At 38.1% G+C, this 16921-nt stretch overlaps 1 protein-coding gene across 1 annotated transcript; it reads right to left on the bottom strand.

The window, feature by feature from the left end:
- Positions 1-5943: 5943 nt before the first annotated feature.
- LOC117343820 (twist-related protein-like) lies at positions 5944-16495 on the bottom strand. Its single transcript, XM_033906339.1, has 2 exons — positions 15606-16495; positions 5944-6454 (listed from the first exon to the last, which is right to left on the bottom strand). The coding sequence occupies exon 1, from the start codon at positions 16310-16312 to the stop codon at positions 15632-15634; it is 681 nt and encodes a 226-aa protein (XP_033762230.1). The 5' UTR covers positions 16313-16495; the 3' UTR covers positions 5944-6454; positions 15606-15631.
- Between the last annotated feature and the right edge of the window lie 426 nt (positions 16496-16921).

The following is a 16921-nucleotide window of genomic DNA, read 5'->3' as shown; positions in this document are numbered from 1 at the left end:
CACACATCACCTACTGTTGTCTACATTTCTATAATGTATATACACACATCACCTTCTGTTGTCTACATTTCTATAATGTATGTACACACATCACCTTCTGTTGTCTACATTTCTATAATGTATGTACACACATCACCTTCTGTTGTCTACATTTCTATAATGTATGTACACACATCACCTTCTGTTGTCTACATTTCTATAATGTATGTACACACATCACCTTCTGTTGTCTACATTTCTATAATGTATATACACACATCACCATCTGTTGTCTACATTTCTATAATGTATGTACACACATCACCTACTGTTGTCTACATTTCTATAATGTATGTATACACATCACCTTCTGTTGTCAACATTTCTATAATGTATGTACACACATCACCTTCTGTTGTCTACATTTCTATAATGTATGTACACACATCACCTTCTGTTGTCTACATTTCTCTAATGTATGTACTCACATCACACTCTGTTGTCTACATTTCTATAATGTATGTACACACATCAACTCCTGTTGTCTACATTTCTATAATGTATGTACACACATCACCTTCTGTTGTCTACATTTCTATAATGTATGTACACACATCACCTTCTGTTGTCTACATTTCTATAATGTACGTACACATATCACCTTCTGTTGTCTACATTTCTATAATGTATGTACACACATCACCTACTGTTGTCTACATTTCTATAATGTATGTACACACATCACCTTCTGTTGTCTACATTTCTATAATGTATGTACACACATCACCTACTGTTGTCTACATTTCTATAATGTATGTACACACATCACCTTCTGTTGTCTACATTTCTATAATGTATGTACACACATCACCTACTGTTGTCTACATTTCTATAATGTATGTACACACATCACCTTATGTTGTCTACATTTCTATAATGTATGTACACACATCACCTCCTGTTGTCTACATTTTTATAATGTATGTACATACATCACCTTCTGTTGTCTACATTTCTATAATGTATGTACACACATCACCTTCTATTGTCTACATTTCTATAATGTATGTACACACATCACCTACTGTTGTCTACATTTCTATGGTGTATGTACACACATCACATTTTGTTGTCTACATTTCTATAATGTATATACACACATCACCTTCTGTTGTCTACATTTCTATAATGTATGTACACACATCACCTTCTGTTGTCTACATTTTTATAATGTACGTACACACATCATCTTCTGTTGTCAACATTTCTATAATGTATGTACACACATCACCTCCTGTTGTCTACATTTTTATAATGTACGTACACACATCACCTTCTGTTGTCTACATTTCTATAATGTATGTACACACATCAACTCCTGTTGTCTACATTTCTATAATGTATGTACACACATCACCTACTGTTGTCTATATATCTATAATGTATATACACACATCACCTTCTATTGTCTACATTTCTATAATGTATGTACACACATCACCTACTGTTGTCTACATTTCTATAATGTATATACACACATCACATTCTGTTGTTTACATTTCTATAATGTATGTACACACATCACCTTCTGTTGTCTACATTTCTATAATGTATGTACACACATCACCTTCTGTTGTCTACATTTCTATAATGTATGTACACACATCACCTACTGTTGTCTACATTTCTATAATGTATGTACACACATCACCTTCTGTTGTCTACATTTCTATAATGTATGTACACACATCACCTACTGTTGTCTACATTTTTATAATGTATGTACACACATCACCTTCTGTTGTCTACATTTCTATGGTGTATGTACAAACATCACCTACTGTTGTCTACATTTCTATAATGTATGTACACACATCACCTTCTGTTGTCTACATTTCTATAATCTATGTACATACATCACCTACTGTTGTCTACATTTCTATAATGTATGTACACACATCACCTACTGTTGTCTACATTTCTATAATGTATATACACACATCACCTTCTGTTGTCTACATTTCTATAATGTATGTACACACATCACCTTCTGTTGTCTACATTTCTATAATGTATGTACACACATCACCTTCTGTTGTCTACATTTCTATAATGTATGTACACACATCACCTTCTGTTGTCTACATTTCTATAATGTATGTACACACATCACCTTCTGTTGTCTACATTTCTATAATGTATATACACACATCACCATCTGTTGTCTACATTTCTATAATGTATGTACACACATCACCTACTGTTGTCTACATTTCTATAATGTATGTACACACATCACCTTCTGTTGTCAACATTTCTATAATGTATGTACACACATCACCTTCTGTTGTCTACATTTCTATAATGTATGTACACACATCACCTTCTGTTGTCTACATTTCTCTAATGTATGTACTCACATCACACTCTGTTGTCTACATTTCTATAATGTATGTACACACATCAACTCCTGTTGTCTACATTTCTATAATGTATGTACACACATCACCTTCTGTTGTCTACATTTCTATAATGTATGTACACACATCACCTTCTGTTGTCTACATTTCTATAATGTACGTACACATATCACCTTCTGTTGTCTACATTTCTATAATGTATGTACACACATCACCTACTGTTGTCTACATTTCTATAATGTATGTACACACATCACCTTCTGTTGTCTACATTTCTATAATGTATGTACACACATCACCTACTGTTGTCTACATTTCTATAATGTATGTACACACATCACCTTCTGTTGTCTACATTTCTATAATGTATGTACACACATCACCTACTGTTGTCTACATTTCTATAATGTATGTACACACATCACCTTATGTTGTCTACATTTCTATAATGTATGTACACACATCACCTTCTGTTGTCTACATTTCTATAATGTATGTACACACATCACCTTCTGTTGTCTACATTTCTATAATGTATGTACACACATCACTTTCTGTTGTCTACATTTCTATAATGTATGTACACACATCACTTTCTGTTGTCTACATTTCTATAATGTATGTACATACATCATCTTCTGTTGTCTACATTTCTATAATGTATGTACACACATCACCTTCTGTTGTCTACATATCTATAATGTATGTACACACATAACCATTTATTATCTACATTTCTATAATGTATGTACACACATCACCTACTGTTGTCTATATTTCTATAATGTATGTACACACATCACCTTATGTTGTCTACATTTCTATAATGTATGTTCACACATCACCTTCCGTTGTCTACATTTCTATAATATATGTACACACATCACCTACTGTTGTTTACATTTCTATAATGTATGTACACACATCATCTTCTGTTGTCAACATTTCTATAATGTATGTACACACATCACCTACTGTTGTCTACATTTCTATAATGTATGTACACACATCACCTTCTGTTGTCTACATTTCTATAATGTATATACACATATCACCTTCTGTTGTCTACATTTCTATAATGTATGTACATACATCACCTACTGTTGTCTACATTTCTATAATTTATATACACACATCACCTACTGTTGTCTACATTTCTATAATGTATGTACACACATCACATTCTGTTGTCTACATTTTTATAATGTATGTACACACATCACCTACTGTTGTCTACATTTCTATAATGTATGTACACACATCACCTACTGTTGTCTACATTTCTATAATGTATGTACACACATCACCTACTGTTGTCTACATTTCTATAATGTATGTACACACATCATCTACTGTTATCTACATTTCTATAATGTATATAAACACATCACCTTCTGTTGTCTACATTTCTATAATGTATATACACACATCATCTTCTGTTGTCTACATTTCTATAATGTATGTACACACATCATCTTCTGTTGTCTACATTTCTATAATGTATGTTCACACATCACCTTCTGTTGTCTACATTTCTATAATGTATGTACATACATCACCTTCTGTTGTCTACATTTCTATAATGTATGTACATACATCACCTTCTGTTGTCTACATTTCTATAGTGTATGTACACATATCACCTACTGTTGTCTACATTTCTATAATGTATGTACACACATCACCTACTGTTGTCTACATTTCTATAATGTATGTACACACATCACCTTCTGTTGTCTACATTTCTATAGTGTATGTACACATATCACCTACTGTTGTCTACATTTCTATAATGTATGTACACACATCACCTTCTGTTGTCTACATTTCTATAATGTATGTACACACATCACCTTCTGTTGTCTACATTTCTATAATGTAGGTACACACATCACCTTCTGTTGTCTACATTTCTATAATGTATGTACTCACATCACCTTCTGTTGTCTACATTTCTATAATGTATGTACATACATCACCTTCTGTTGTCTACATTTCTATAATGTATGTACACACATCACCTACTGTTGTCTACATTTCTATAATGTATGTACACACATCACCTTCTGTTGTCTACATTTCTATAATGTATGTACACACATCACCTTCTGTTGTCTACATTTCTATAGTGTATGTACACATATCACCTACTGTTGTCTACATTTCTATAATGTATGTACACACATCACCTTCTGTTGTCTACATTTCTATAATGTACGTACACACATCACCTTCTGTTGTCTACATTTCTATAATGTAGGTACACACATCACCTTCTGTTGTCTACATTTCTATAATGTATGTACTCACATCACCTTCTGTTGTCTACATTTCTATAATGTACGTACACACCTCACCTACTGTTGTCTACATTTCTATAATGTATATACACATATCACATTCTGTTGTCTACATTTCTATAATGTATGTACACACCTCACCTACTGTTGTCTACATATCTATAATGTATGTACACACATCACCTTCTGTTGTCTACATTTCTATAATGTATGTACACACCTCACCTTCTGTTGTCTACATTTCTATAATGTAGGTACACACATCACCTTCTGTTGTCTACATTTCTATAATGTATGTACTCACATCACCTTCTGTTGTCTACATTTCTATAATGTATGTACTCACATCACCTTCTGTTGTCTACATTTATATAATGTATGTACACACATCACCCACTGTTGTCTACATTTCTATAATGTATGTACACACATCACCTTCTGTTGTCTACATTTCTATAGTGTATGTACACACATCACCTTCTGTTGTCTACATTTTTATAATGTATGTACACACATCACCCACTGTTGTCTACATTTCTATAGTGTATGTACACACATCACCTACTGTTGTCTACATTTCTATAATGTATGTACACACATCACCTTCTGTTGTCTACATTTCTATAGTGTATGTACACATATCACCTACTGTTGTCTACATTTCTATAATGTATGTACACACATCACCTTCTGTTGTCTACATTTCTATAATGTATGTACACACATCACCTACTGTTGTCTACATTTCTATAATGTATGTACACACATCACATTCTGTTGTCTACATTTCTATAATGTATGTACACACCTCACCTACTGTTGTCTACATTTCTATAATGTATATACACATATCACATTCTGTTGTCTACATTTCTATAATGTATGTACACACCTCACCTACTGTTGTCTACATATCTATAATGTATGTACACACATCACCTTCTGTTGTCTACATTTCTATAATGTATGTACACACCTCACCTTCTGTTGTCTACATTTCTATAATGTATGTACACACATCACCTTCTGTTGTCTACATTTCTATAATGTATGTACATACATCACCTACTGTTGTCTACATTTCTATAATGTATGTACACACATCATCTGCTGTTGTCTACATTTCTATAATGTATGTACACACATCATCTGCTGTTGTCTACATTTCTATAATGTATGTACATACATACTACCCTTCTGTTTCAAAATTGGTGTACACTTGTAACATAAATCGAAAACAATGATTTTTGTTGACGGTATTTTAATGAAATTCACTTTCAAATCACTCAGTCCAACAGAGAACAGAGAATTGACTTTAACAATGTATCATTGTGGGGTGTTCTGTAACCCCAAACATCATTTTGGTACACGAGGGATTATCTGGATAAAATGTCAAACGTTGACCAATCATATCGCGTGATTTGCTAGAGACTGTCTTCTGATTGGGTTACAATTTCATCCAAAATAAAATCAAACACAACCAACGCTTGACCCCTACTGACACGTGTATACACACTGACCGAAGGTCAAGGTCCCGGGTCAGATGACAAGGCAACAGTGACCAGTTCGATTTGCTGCTAAGGTGACTCGTAAACCCTGATAAAGTTCATGGAATGGTTGTCGTTTACAGCGAATTGCCCATCTCTTCCTTCTGACATCTGGTGAATGTCATCACAGAGGGCGCTGTCGTCCTTCCGGTCGCCATCTTGCACCAACTGCTGAGAAACATGACAAGGGCGCCGTGCATGTCTGGATCTGAAATGAAACAGACGAAACGTTGACTTTAATCCTGAGTTAAACAAAATGTACAATCCAATCAAACGATAGCTTTCGTTAATCTAACATGAAAGGTCAGAGTGCAATAAAAGTAGAATGCTACTCCTCAAAGACGATAAAGAAACAAACATCAAACCAATTCAGTTTGCTAAATCAATTCGGGAAGATGTCTATAAAATAATTGATAATTTCTATTTATTTATCCTTGAAAACAAACTCACATCGCTCTTTATTAATGTTTAAAATTATTAATCTTTATTATCAACCTTTTGGAAAACTGAAATAAAGCAACAGGAATGTTAGGATGACCAAACAGTTAATTAAACAAATATGTAATCAGAAAAAAGTTTTAGTCAAAGTGAAGAGGGTGATACAAAGTTCGACGGCAAAGTTACCATAAGAGTTAACCCTATGCTTGTACCTTACCTGAGGAGTAAGTTTATCGGCGAGCTTTGTTATTTTGTTTGATACAGTTGGAACGGTATATACTGTTATAAGTATATATATATAGAATTAACAATGCAGTAACGTAAGGTATGAAACGGTCTTATTTATATGTTTTATAAAGCTTTACAATCATTCTGCATATTAACCGCTGATTGGTAACAAGATGAAGATATAAAAATTCAAAGGAAAGTCCGATTACGTGAGCATTCCGGAGGTGCACGAGAAAAGAAGCTATGGGGAAACAAATCCCAAACGCCGACGATCGGCCTACTACTCAAGGTATTTAATCATCGCCGTAAGACATGAAGTCGGTATAATTTGGTAGGAAACCTCATTCCACCTTCCATTTCAAAAGCTTGTGAATCATCACAGAGCCTCTTTAAAATCTCGAGAATTTTTCAGAGCCTCCATTGATGTCAAACTAATTCATTTCACTGTAAACACCTGTACTGCAGCTGATGGCTGGAGTTGGGGTAACGTACTCCCATCAGCTGTCCCGCGAATTATGTAGTACTTTCGTTTGGCCCGCGGGGAAGTCCTTTTAACGGTTAATATGTTATTTGTGCCGATTTAAAGAAAACTCTTTACAAAAATATCTCGGAGCACTTGGATATACCGCCAGAGGACTGTTACGGAAGTCATTAATTAATAGGCTTACCCAATACTTCATCACATGTAGCTTAGAAGCCCTACATATCATATTAATGGCGTTCCTCTAGACAAAAAACGGAGATGTTCTTTCAAATGTCCATAAATTCTAAGAACAAACAAATAGACGCGTTTGATAGGTTCGGCAGCTGGTGAGCCAATGAGGGTCCGGTCTGTTAGTAAGGACAAGATAGGACGTGGGTAACTGGAGGTCTTTTGTTGTTGGCTGATAGTACCAACATCAAACATGCAATGAGCCCCGAGACGTTGACGCAAAACGCCAATACTCTTCACCTCAACACTCCCGGGTCAACCGATCGTACAGAAAAAGGTTATTGATATAAAGTGGCTTATTTTGATCTGCGTTCCGTGCCAAAGGTGTCATGCATTGACGAGAGTGTCTTGATATATATATAAATTTATATATACACGTATACATCTCCCACTACAGAACAACCAAGCCTACAGATACACGGGGGTGTATAATCCTAGATAGTCTGTCGGGAATGTCTCGATCAAACACGATCTGCAGTTGTTCTTATAACGGTTTTTGCCCACTTGTATGTTGATAGAGTTATACATCATAATAAAGGGTCGGTACGACAGATGAGTGGACCGACTAACGGCTGTCGAGACGACAGATGACAGGACCGACTAACGGACGTCGCTGTCGGGACGACAGATGACTGGACCAACTAACGGCTGTCGGGACGACAGATGACTGGACCGACTAACGGCTGTCGGGACGACAGATGACTGGACCGACTAACGGCTGTCGGGACGACAGATGACTGGACCGACTAACGGCTGTTGGGACGACAGATGAGTGGACCGACTAACGGCTGTCGGGACGACAGATGACTGGACCGACTAACGGACGTCGCTGTCGGGACGACAGATGACTGGACCGACTAACGGACGTCACTGTCGGGACGACAGATGGCTGGACCGACTAACGGATGTCGGGACGACAGATGACTGGACCGACTAACGGACGTCACTGTCGGGACGACAGATGACTGGATCGACTAACGGATGTCACTGTCGGGACGACAGATGGCTGGATCGACTAACGGATGTCACTGTCGGGACGACAGATGACTGGACCGACTAACGGCTGTCGGGACGACAGATGACAGGACCGACTAACGGACGTCACTGTCGGGACGACAGATGACTGGACCGACTAACGGACGTCACTGTCGGGACGACAGATGACTGGACCGACTAACGGACGTCACTGTCGGGACGACAGATGACTGGACCGACTAACGGATGTCACTGTCGGGACGACAGATGGCTGGATCGACTAATGGGTGTCGGGACGACAGATGACTGGACCGACTAACGGATGTCACTGTCGGGACGACAGATGGCTGGATCGACTAACGTGTGTCACTGTCGGGACGACAGATGACTGGACCGACTAACGGATGTCACTGTCGGGACGACAGATGACTGGACCGACTAACGGATGTCACTGTCGGGACGACAGATGACTGGACCGACTAACGGATGTCACTGTCGGGACGACAGATGGCTGGATCGACTAACGTGTGTCACTGTCGGGACGACAGATGACTGGACCGACTAACGGGTGTCACTGTCGGGACGACAGATGACAGGACCGACTAACGGACGTCACTGTCGGGACGACAGATGGCTGGACCGACTAACGGGTGTCACTGTCGGGACGACAGATGACAGGACCGACTAACGGACGTCACTGTCGGGACGACAGATGGCTGGATCGACTAACGGATGTCACTGTCGAGACGACAGATGACTGGACCGACTAACGGATGTCACTGTCGGGACGATAGATGACTGGACCGACTAACGGATGTCACTGTCGAGACGACAGATGACTGGACCGACTAACGGATGTCACTGTCGGGACGATAGATGACTGGACCGACTAACGGACGTCGCTCGCCTAAACACGTTTAACACGGTTTTTGTGGTTATGTTACGTAAGATAAAATGTGTTACGATCAACCTTATCAGTATGTTTATTGTTGATTTGTTAGCAGATATACTACTACACAGTGAGATGATATGTCGCAGGGACTGTTCCCGTCCTGACTGCGATGTCGACAGCTATGTGCCATCAGATAAACAGGGTAGACAATCAGAATCGCTTTATCTTTATTAGAATGTAGATTTCCACGGGTATCCCTCGACTTTAATATGAATCAACGTCAAAACTAGGTAGTGTCCATCCCTCATACAGTTCTGTAGACCCGAACGTATGCGTATTGAACTCTCCAACCTGTCGTAACGAACTCTGGGTCATTTATCAAGATTTGAAATAATTCATAAAACCTGATACGATGTTACGAGTAGGGATACTATACTTCATATCCACAGTTTCTCAAGTAAATCAGGGTCTCGTTTTAAATCCAAATAAGAAGAGTTTTGAGATCGTCCACTGTGTTTATAAATATAGAATAATTCAGGATTCGAGACGGTGAACTCAAAATCTGACTCGAAAAACTAATGAAGCGAAGATCAGCACATCTCGGTAAAGAAGGGGTATCGGTTTTATACCAAAACGTAAAGAAGAATCCTGGCATCACGTATATTATAGATATTCCCAGGAAGTTAACGATTTTCCATTTTATTAGCTCATAATTAAGGTCATTAAAATATTACCTTTGTAAGATTAATATCTTGGCTATCAAGGAAACTAAACATTTGGTGAGTGACCGAGTGTTGATGTGGTAGGAACAGCTGGTAGCACGTGTTATCTGACGTAACACATATTAACGGCCATGACAAACGCTCTGTCGAATAAACCTCTTACGCTTGTCGTTTCCAAGTGTTCGCTTTCTACGTTTTAACTAAACCCTGTTCTTTATCAGCCAAAATACGTCACGAACGTATTTTTCTTCTTAATTTCTTTTTATAAGTTGAATAAACAGACGAGAACTTATAAATGGGTTAGCATGTCCAGAGATCACCATTTAGACGATTTTAATGTTTCTTGAAATTTTGTAGCAAGTGTTCCGATATATTTTTTGATAGATATTATCCATCAACATTTAAGCGACTAGACTGTAATAGTTTTAAGATAAATGATTGGACAGATCCATACTGTCCTTTATCAAACTTTAGTCTAGGTTAAAATGCCTGATATCTACATGTAATTACGAGGTAATGTGTTAATTAGGTAAGGTATTTTACCAGGTGATTTGTTTCTCAGGTATAAATAAAAGATTATATTGTATATATGACTTACAACAGATCAGGTGACACCTTCGTTCCATAACGTATTTTTTACCATTGAAAAATATTGTTGAAACTTGTAAATTGAACTTCCTGAACTCCTTCAGAACTTCCAAGTGGTACATTTCAGATTTTTTTTTCTTGTTGTTGTTGTTGCATTAGACCTGTAGTACATTATATACAGTAATATTTTTTTGTCCGGATGTGACGTAACAGAATTAACTTATGTATCCGTGAATAAAGCGTCACCACTAATATTTCTACATATTGATCTTGTACAGCGAACATGGTTGTGAACTTTCCCGCGGTGTGTATAAGTAGTAAAAAAGTCATCGCAAAGCACTTAACGTGGCTTGATTTTCTGTGTTGCTTTCTACGGCAAATGGAATCTCACGTTAAAATATGGCCTATTTCACTGATTTTGAAAGGAACCGACTACAACATAAATCAAAGCCTAAAGAACCTTACTGTTTGCAGGATTCACACGTTCACAGATCGGCCAGAAAGCCTGACCCAACTCATCACCATCCGACTTCCCAACATGCTGCCAACTAACCGCTAGATAAGGCATATTTACTGCGGAAACTGCTACTAAACTACCAAAAACAACGAGCAGCCAATGTTTTCTCTGTTCAGTAAAATATTCGTCAATGAAGATAGACAATGAAAAATAATTTAGGTCAAACAAAAGTCAGAAGCAGACAATGTGTCAGACGTGTGTGGTTTTAGACGTGGTTCGTTCTCAGCACTTATTCTTGCTCTTGTTTGTTGTTGTTGATTTTATTCGGAAAATAGTAGGTCACTAACTGTTTTACTTTAAACCGATAAACAGCTTATCTGTTTTTAGTTACTGTTTTATAAGTATACTTTGATCATCTGTTGATTTCGTCTCATAAATTCTAAGTCTAATACATCGAATGGTCTTACTCAGATTGTGAGAACGGCCGTTTGAAGTGGCATAAAATGCCACCAAAGTTTTATTTAGAATAGAAGGAATACAATGTCCTTTACACTCTGTGAAGCTGTAGTTGTTCCAGTTGTATATGTTTTGTACATGACATTGTTTCTTGGGGTTTTGGCAGGTTCGCAGATTCAATATAATTCACACTTATTTCAACGATAACCGACAATTCGGCTGAGGGTTATGTAATGGGCCCCAAAATGGCATAACGGTATCGAATGGACTCATTAGTATATTACACGGCAGGAATGGTGGCTATCTGGGGCGGAATATGGCGGCTAAATCACATCTTATCGCTTAGTCAGCTTACTCAACAAGATTTTTATCTTTTATTCCGCTCTAAATATCTCCATATCATATATTGAATTTATTGTTTTACACACGTTGTAATAAAATGGGACAGTGCTACCAGGAATAAAGGTGTACCCTGGTGTATACGTCTTTGTTTGACACCAGACATGAGGCATTAAGGTACCAATCAGGGCAGACCCTGACGAGCTGACCGAGTCGTGACAGACGTCCAAATGTTTGGTAATACCGGTACACGGGATACTAAACGTGTTACTGGAAATTGGTCTTCTCCTCTACATCAATATCAGTCAATTACAGAGGTAGGATTCTGGTCGGAGGTATGCTTTACATGCTGGACGGCAAGAGTACATTCAGTCAAACGTTGGAACGAATATGATGTGATATACAGAAAATAATTATCGTGATTAAGTTCATGTCGGGGTATTTGTGGTTTTGATGGCCTGTCGGGGAGTTGTCAGTCATTGTCTGTGGTATTCAGTCCGACATACGTATGCGAGTACTGGGGGGGGGGGGGGGGGGGGGGGGGGGGGGGGGGGGGGGGGGGGGGGGGGGGCTCGTGTGTGGTAAATGTTTGTATGTGGAGTACAGCTACTACATCGATGTACTGTCATACCCACATTATTCAGTATCAACAATACCAAAATGCCATAATTACAACAATGTCACCATTACTAAAATGTCATTATAACAACGTCACCAGAACGACAATGTCAATGTACCAGCAATGTCACAATCATCACAATGTCAGTATTACAGTAACGTCACTATGACGACAATGTCAGTATTACAGTTACGTCACTTTGACGACAATGTCAGTATTACAGTTACAATGTATGTCAGTATAAAAAAAATGTCACCATCATCAAAATGTCAGTATACCAATGTCACCATTACCACAATGTCAGTATTACAGTTACGTCACTTTGACGACAATGTCAGTTTTACAGTTACAATGTATGTCAGTATTATAACAATGTCACCCTTACCACAATGTCAGTATACCAATGTCACCATTACCACAATGCCAGTATAACAATAATGTCACCATCAGCACAATGCCAGTATTATTATATTGACATTAACCACAGTAAACTCCATGTAAAGCCCACACAACGTTTACAAATAAACTTCTCGGACAATAACTAGAAATCATGGAAGAATTCTTATATACTATCTTTTAATTTTACATTACATGTATTGTAATTTTTTTTTTTTTTTTTAGCTTTCTGATTGGTTGATTTTTTTCCCTTCCATACCTCTATAAAAAAAATTAAATGGCGCGAAAAACGTATTATTCGCATTACAATACCATTATTTACATTGCCTAGCGATTTGTTCAAAAGAATACTTTATTAAATAAGTAAAATTGTACATAAAACGTGTTTAAATTAGAAATACAGTTTCAGAAATTAATTATAAGTATTGATGTCAATATTTTTTTAGTTTCATAGAGGTATGAAAAAAATTGTTTGCAAACTTTTGCAAGAATCCGCTATAAATTTCCATGACTGCTGTCTATATTGTACCATACCAAGTGAAATGGAGCCCTGAAATGTACATTCCGTCACGTGATTAGTTTTGATGACGTCGTAGTTGACATTACTATAATGCTATTAACGTCAGAGGTTTAAACGGATTTTTCTCTCTGTTGCTAAGGAAACTTGTGTAAATCTCTACATTAATTATCCCAGCATACCACAGGCTTGGAATACTGTACCCTGACTAAAATCACTTATTTTATTTCATAAATCCCTATAATGAATATTTCATAAACCCCTATAATAAATATTTCAGTCAGCTTCTTGATGTTGGAAAATGGGCTCTGTGGCGAAAATTGCAAAACATGAGTTCAGTAACTTTTTTTAATGAGAAAAATTATTTCCCCAAGTTCTCTATCAAAGAATTTTAAAAAAAAATGTAATTTCAGCACTTTGTCAAGTATTGGACTTTAGTTGTGTTTTCCTGCTGATATACAGATTAATGGCTTTGACATCAAATGAATATTTAAACATTTGAAATTACCTTTTCCATTTTATCCAAGTACAATTTTATTACTTTTTACATAAAAGGTCAATTAGTTGAAAAATGGAGATTATTCCTAAAATAGAAAGCCTAAAATAAAAATGTTTATGTTCTGACGCTCTTACCGAGAAAAAAAAATTAAAAAAAAAAACAACCTGCATCATATTAGTTATCTGCATTTTAGTTATTTTATAAATGCAATAACAATATACTAACCTCTCAACGAGGCATCACAAAACGAAAAAAAAATAGAAAGTTTAGCTGTCTAACATCCAGACCTCCTTACATAAAAAGACCATTATATTGGCATACACGTATACGTACCAGCTAGAATACTGGGGTACCGGAATACAGGGGGTACCGGAATACAGGGGGTTACCGGAATACAGGGGGGTATCGGAATACAGGGGGGTACCGGAATACAGGGGTGGCCATACAATCGAATCCCAGTATCTATGTTTTGGACTTTTCGTGAGTAAATTAAAACAATAGATACCCTGACTCGAGTATATGTCATTGTTTTATGACCTCAGTATATAGGATTCCTTACCCCTAAAGTTTGGTGTCTGGTAACACGGGGAAATGAGTACTTTGTATGATTCAAACATGATTAATATTGTTGTAAGGTAAAATCGGTCACGTGATCACTCTGTACCCCCTCGCGCAGTCACTAACCTTGTCAGTAATTAGTTAATGTAATATTAGGAGTATGTCCAAAGGGGAGCGTCTCCAGTATTCTAGTGGGATAGTGTTCTTACACAGGCTGATTCACGTGCAGGTCCCTAACAAGCGGTACGTGTATGTTGCGCGACAGAATAATTTTACAAATTTTCTGGTTATGTGCTTCACACACTGGCACGGCGTGATCGAGTGTGTGAGACAAATATTACAGATATATCTACATATCGCGTGTTTGAACAATGTTAAATATTTCAAGTTGGTCTGTAAGTATCATAAACTTAACACGGTTGAGTATCACACGTGCATTGTAATGCTGTCGGGGTGTAGTGTTACTTTTGTGTTACCCTGTCTTGATTACCGCGCTACAGATCCCGATACCAATGGAGAACTTACGTCGGAGATGACTATCCGACATATTTGTAAACGGAATAAATTCCAAGTCGTGTGTTACGGAAAGGAATCTTAGCGAATGCGCAACTCACGTGCTCTTTAAAGTCTAATTTTGAAGTCGTCAACGAAAGAGATGAAAGAAGAGATTTTGCGCTCAACACATTTGTATGTTTTATCTGCAGGCTGGAGTCGCGACACAACATAGATCTAGATAGTGTAGTCGGTCCATTTAAGAGAGCTAACATTCGCTTAGAAGATATTTTGACACTTATTTAGCGGCGAGAGTCGGTTATACGGGGTTTTAACGGCATCCCGCCGGATTTCCAACTCTCACTTCACGAAATAAAAGAAATTGTATGATGGGGCAGCGAGGGGAGAATAAATGTGGGTCGGGGGAAGCATTGTCACGGACAAGAAACATTCTTAATAAAGAGTATTTACCACAGAGAGACTCCATGAAGTTCCGGTCAGTGGGTTGGCATGGACCAGGCTCCTTCCATCCTCCACGCTGAGAACGCGTAACTAAGGCGGTCGTCAGAGACATAGTTACACGACGCCGCCATCTTGTTTGAATTGTCACTTGAATCGTCCGTCCTCAGGACCTGGTACAGAAAGTCTATGTAACGAGTGGCGAGTTTTAGAGTTTGAATCTTACTCAACTTGTCAGATGGTAGCGTGGGAATTATTTTCCTCAGACTAGAAAACCCCTCGTTCAGGGACTGAGTTCTCTGTCTCTCCCTCACGTTCGCCATCACCCGTTGATTCTGAATGTCCACGACGTTTTGTTGTGAAGCTTTGGAGGACAGCGATTTCCTTGCCTTTTTACTGCAGTGAATGTCTGTAGAGCAGTCTGAACCAGGCGAGAGTGATGCTGATGACGACAATGATGATGACGATGACATTGATTCTAGGTCATGATAAAGTTCGAAGGGTTTGCTAACGTCGACACTCACATTATTATTTTCCTCTGATCGTTTCCTTTTGTTTTTTCGCGACTTTGAATAACTTTCCTGGCACTCTTGTTTGATGGTAGTTATGACGTCATGACCCTGATGGTCAGAGTAGTCCAGTGGGGGAGAGGCTTGTTCAGAACACCGCATCCCCTGAAGCTGATGTTGGGCGAACATGCTGAGATCCGTGAGAACCATAGGGAAATCGTGGTATATACAGACAGTTGTGGTACACTCAATACACTAATTGAGCAAGTCTCTTCTCCTCGGCTAATGGAACTCCCGTTATTTAGGGTTATGAATATTTGTATGAAAATGAGCAATATACACGTGCGCGCGTGGTTCAATGGCGATGTACGTATGTGTTCTGGTCGGGGTGACGGCAGGGTATTTATAACAAACTCTTGAGAGAAAGGAGAATTATGTTTGTTTACGTTGATAGGGGCGCTTGTCCCCTCCCACTTTGCCACTGGGCATTAAACCTAGGGTACAGTCGCTAGGCTCCTTTAGCTGTGAAACCGGCTCTCGCGCTGTCAATCAAACCTTCTCGCGGACCCCGCGCGCTCTCGTCGGATCAGATTTCAACAGGACTCGATGAGATTTTACGGCGTCCGAGTAAATAAGATGTAATGACAGACGGCCACAATCTATTCGTCAGGCGTGCCAGATCGGTCAGAAAATCAAAATTTTACCTGACAGAATTGTGTGACGTATAGCGTTAAATTTGTCTCTTATCACAGTGAATTGAATAAATTAAAAGTCGGGGTGATGACGGAGGCAGGTCATTCTAATCACGTGTACATACGG

Source organism: Pecten maximus, chromosome 15, assembly GCF_902652985.1.
Source record: "Pecten maximus chromosome 15, xPecMax1.1, whole genome shotgun sequence".
In the NCBI taxonomy this organism is placed as follows: Eukaryota; Metazoa; Mollusca; class Bivalvia; order Pectinida; family Pectinidae; genus Pecten; species Pecten maximus.
The sequence above is the reverse complement of the archived record's forward strand: the minus strand, read 5'-3'. Positions and strand labels throughout refer to the sequence as shown.

Coding starts and splice junctions, on each gene's coding strand:
- LOC117343820 (XM_033906339.1), bottom strand. CDS start 16,312: ATGGTTCTCACGGATCTCAGCATGTTCGCCCAACATCAGCTTCAGGGG.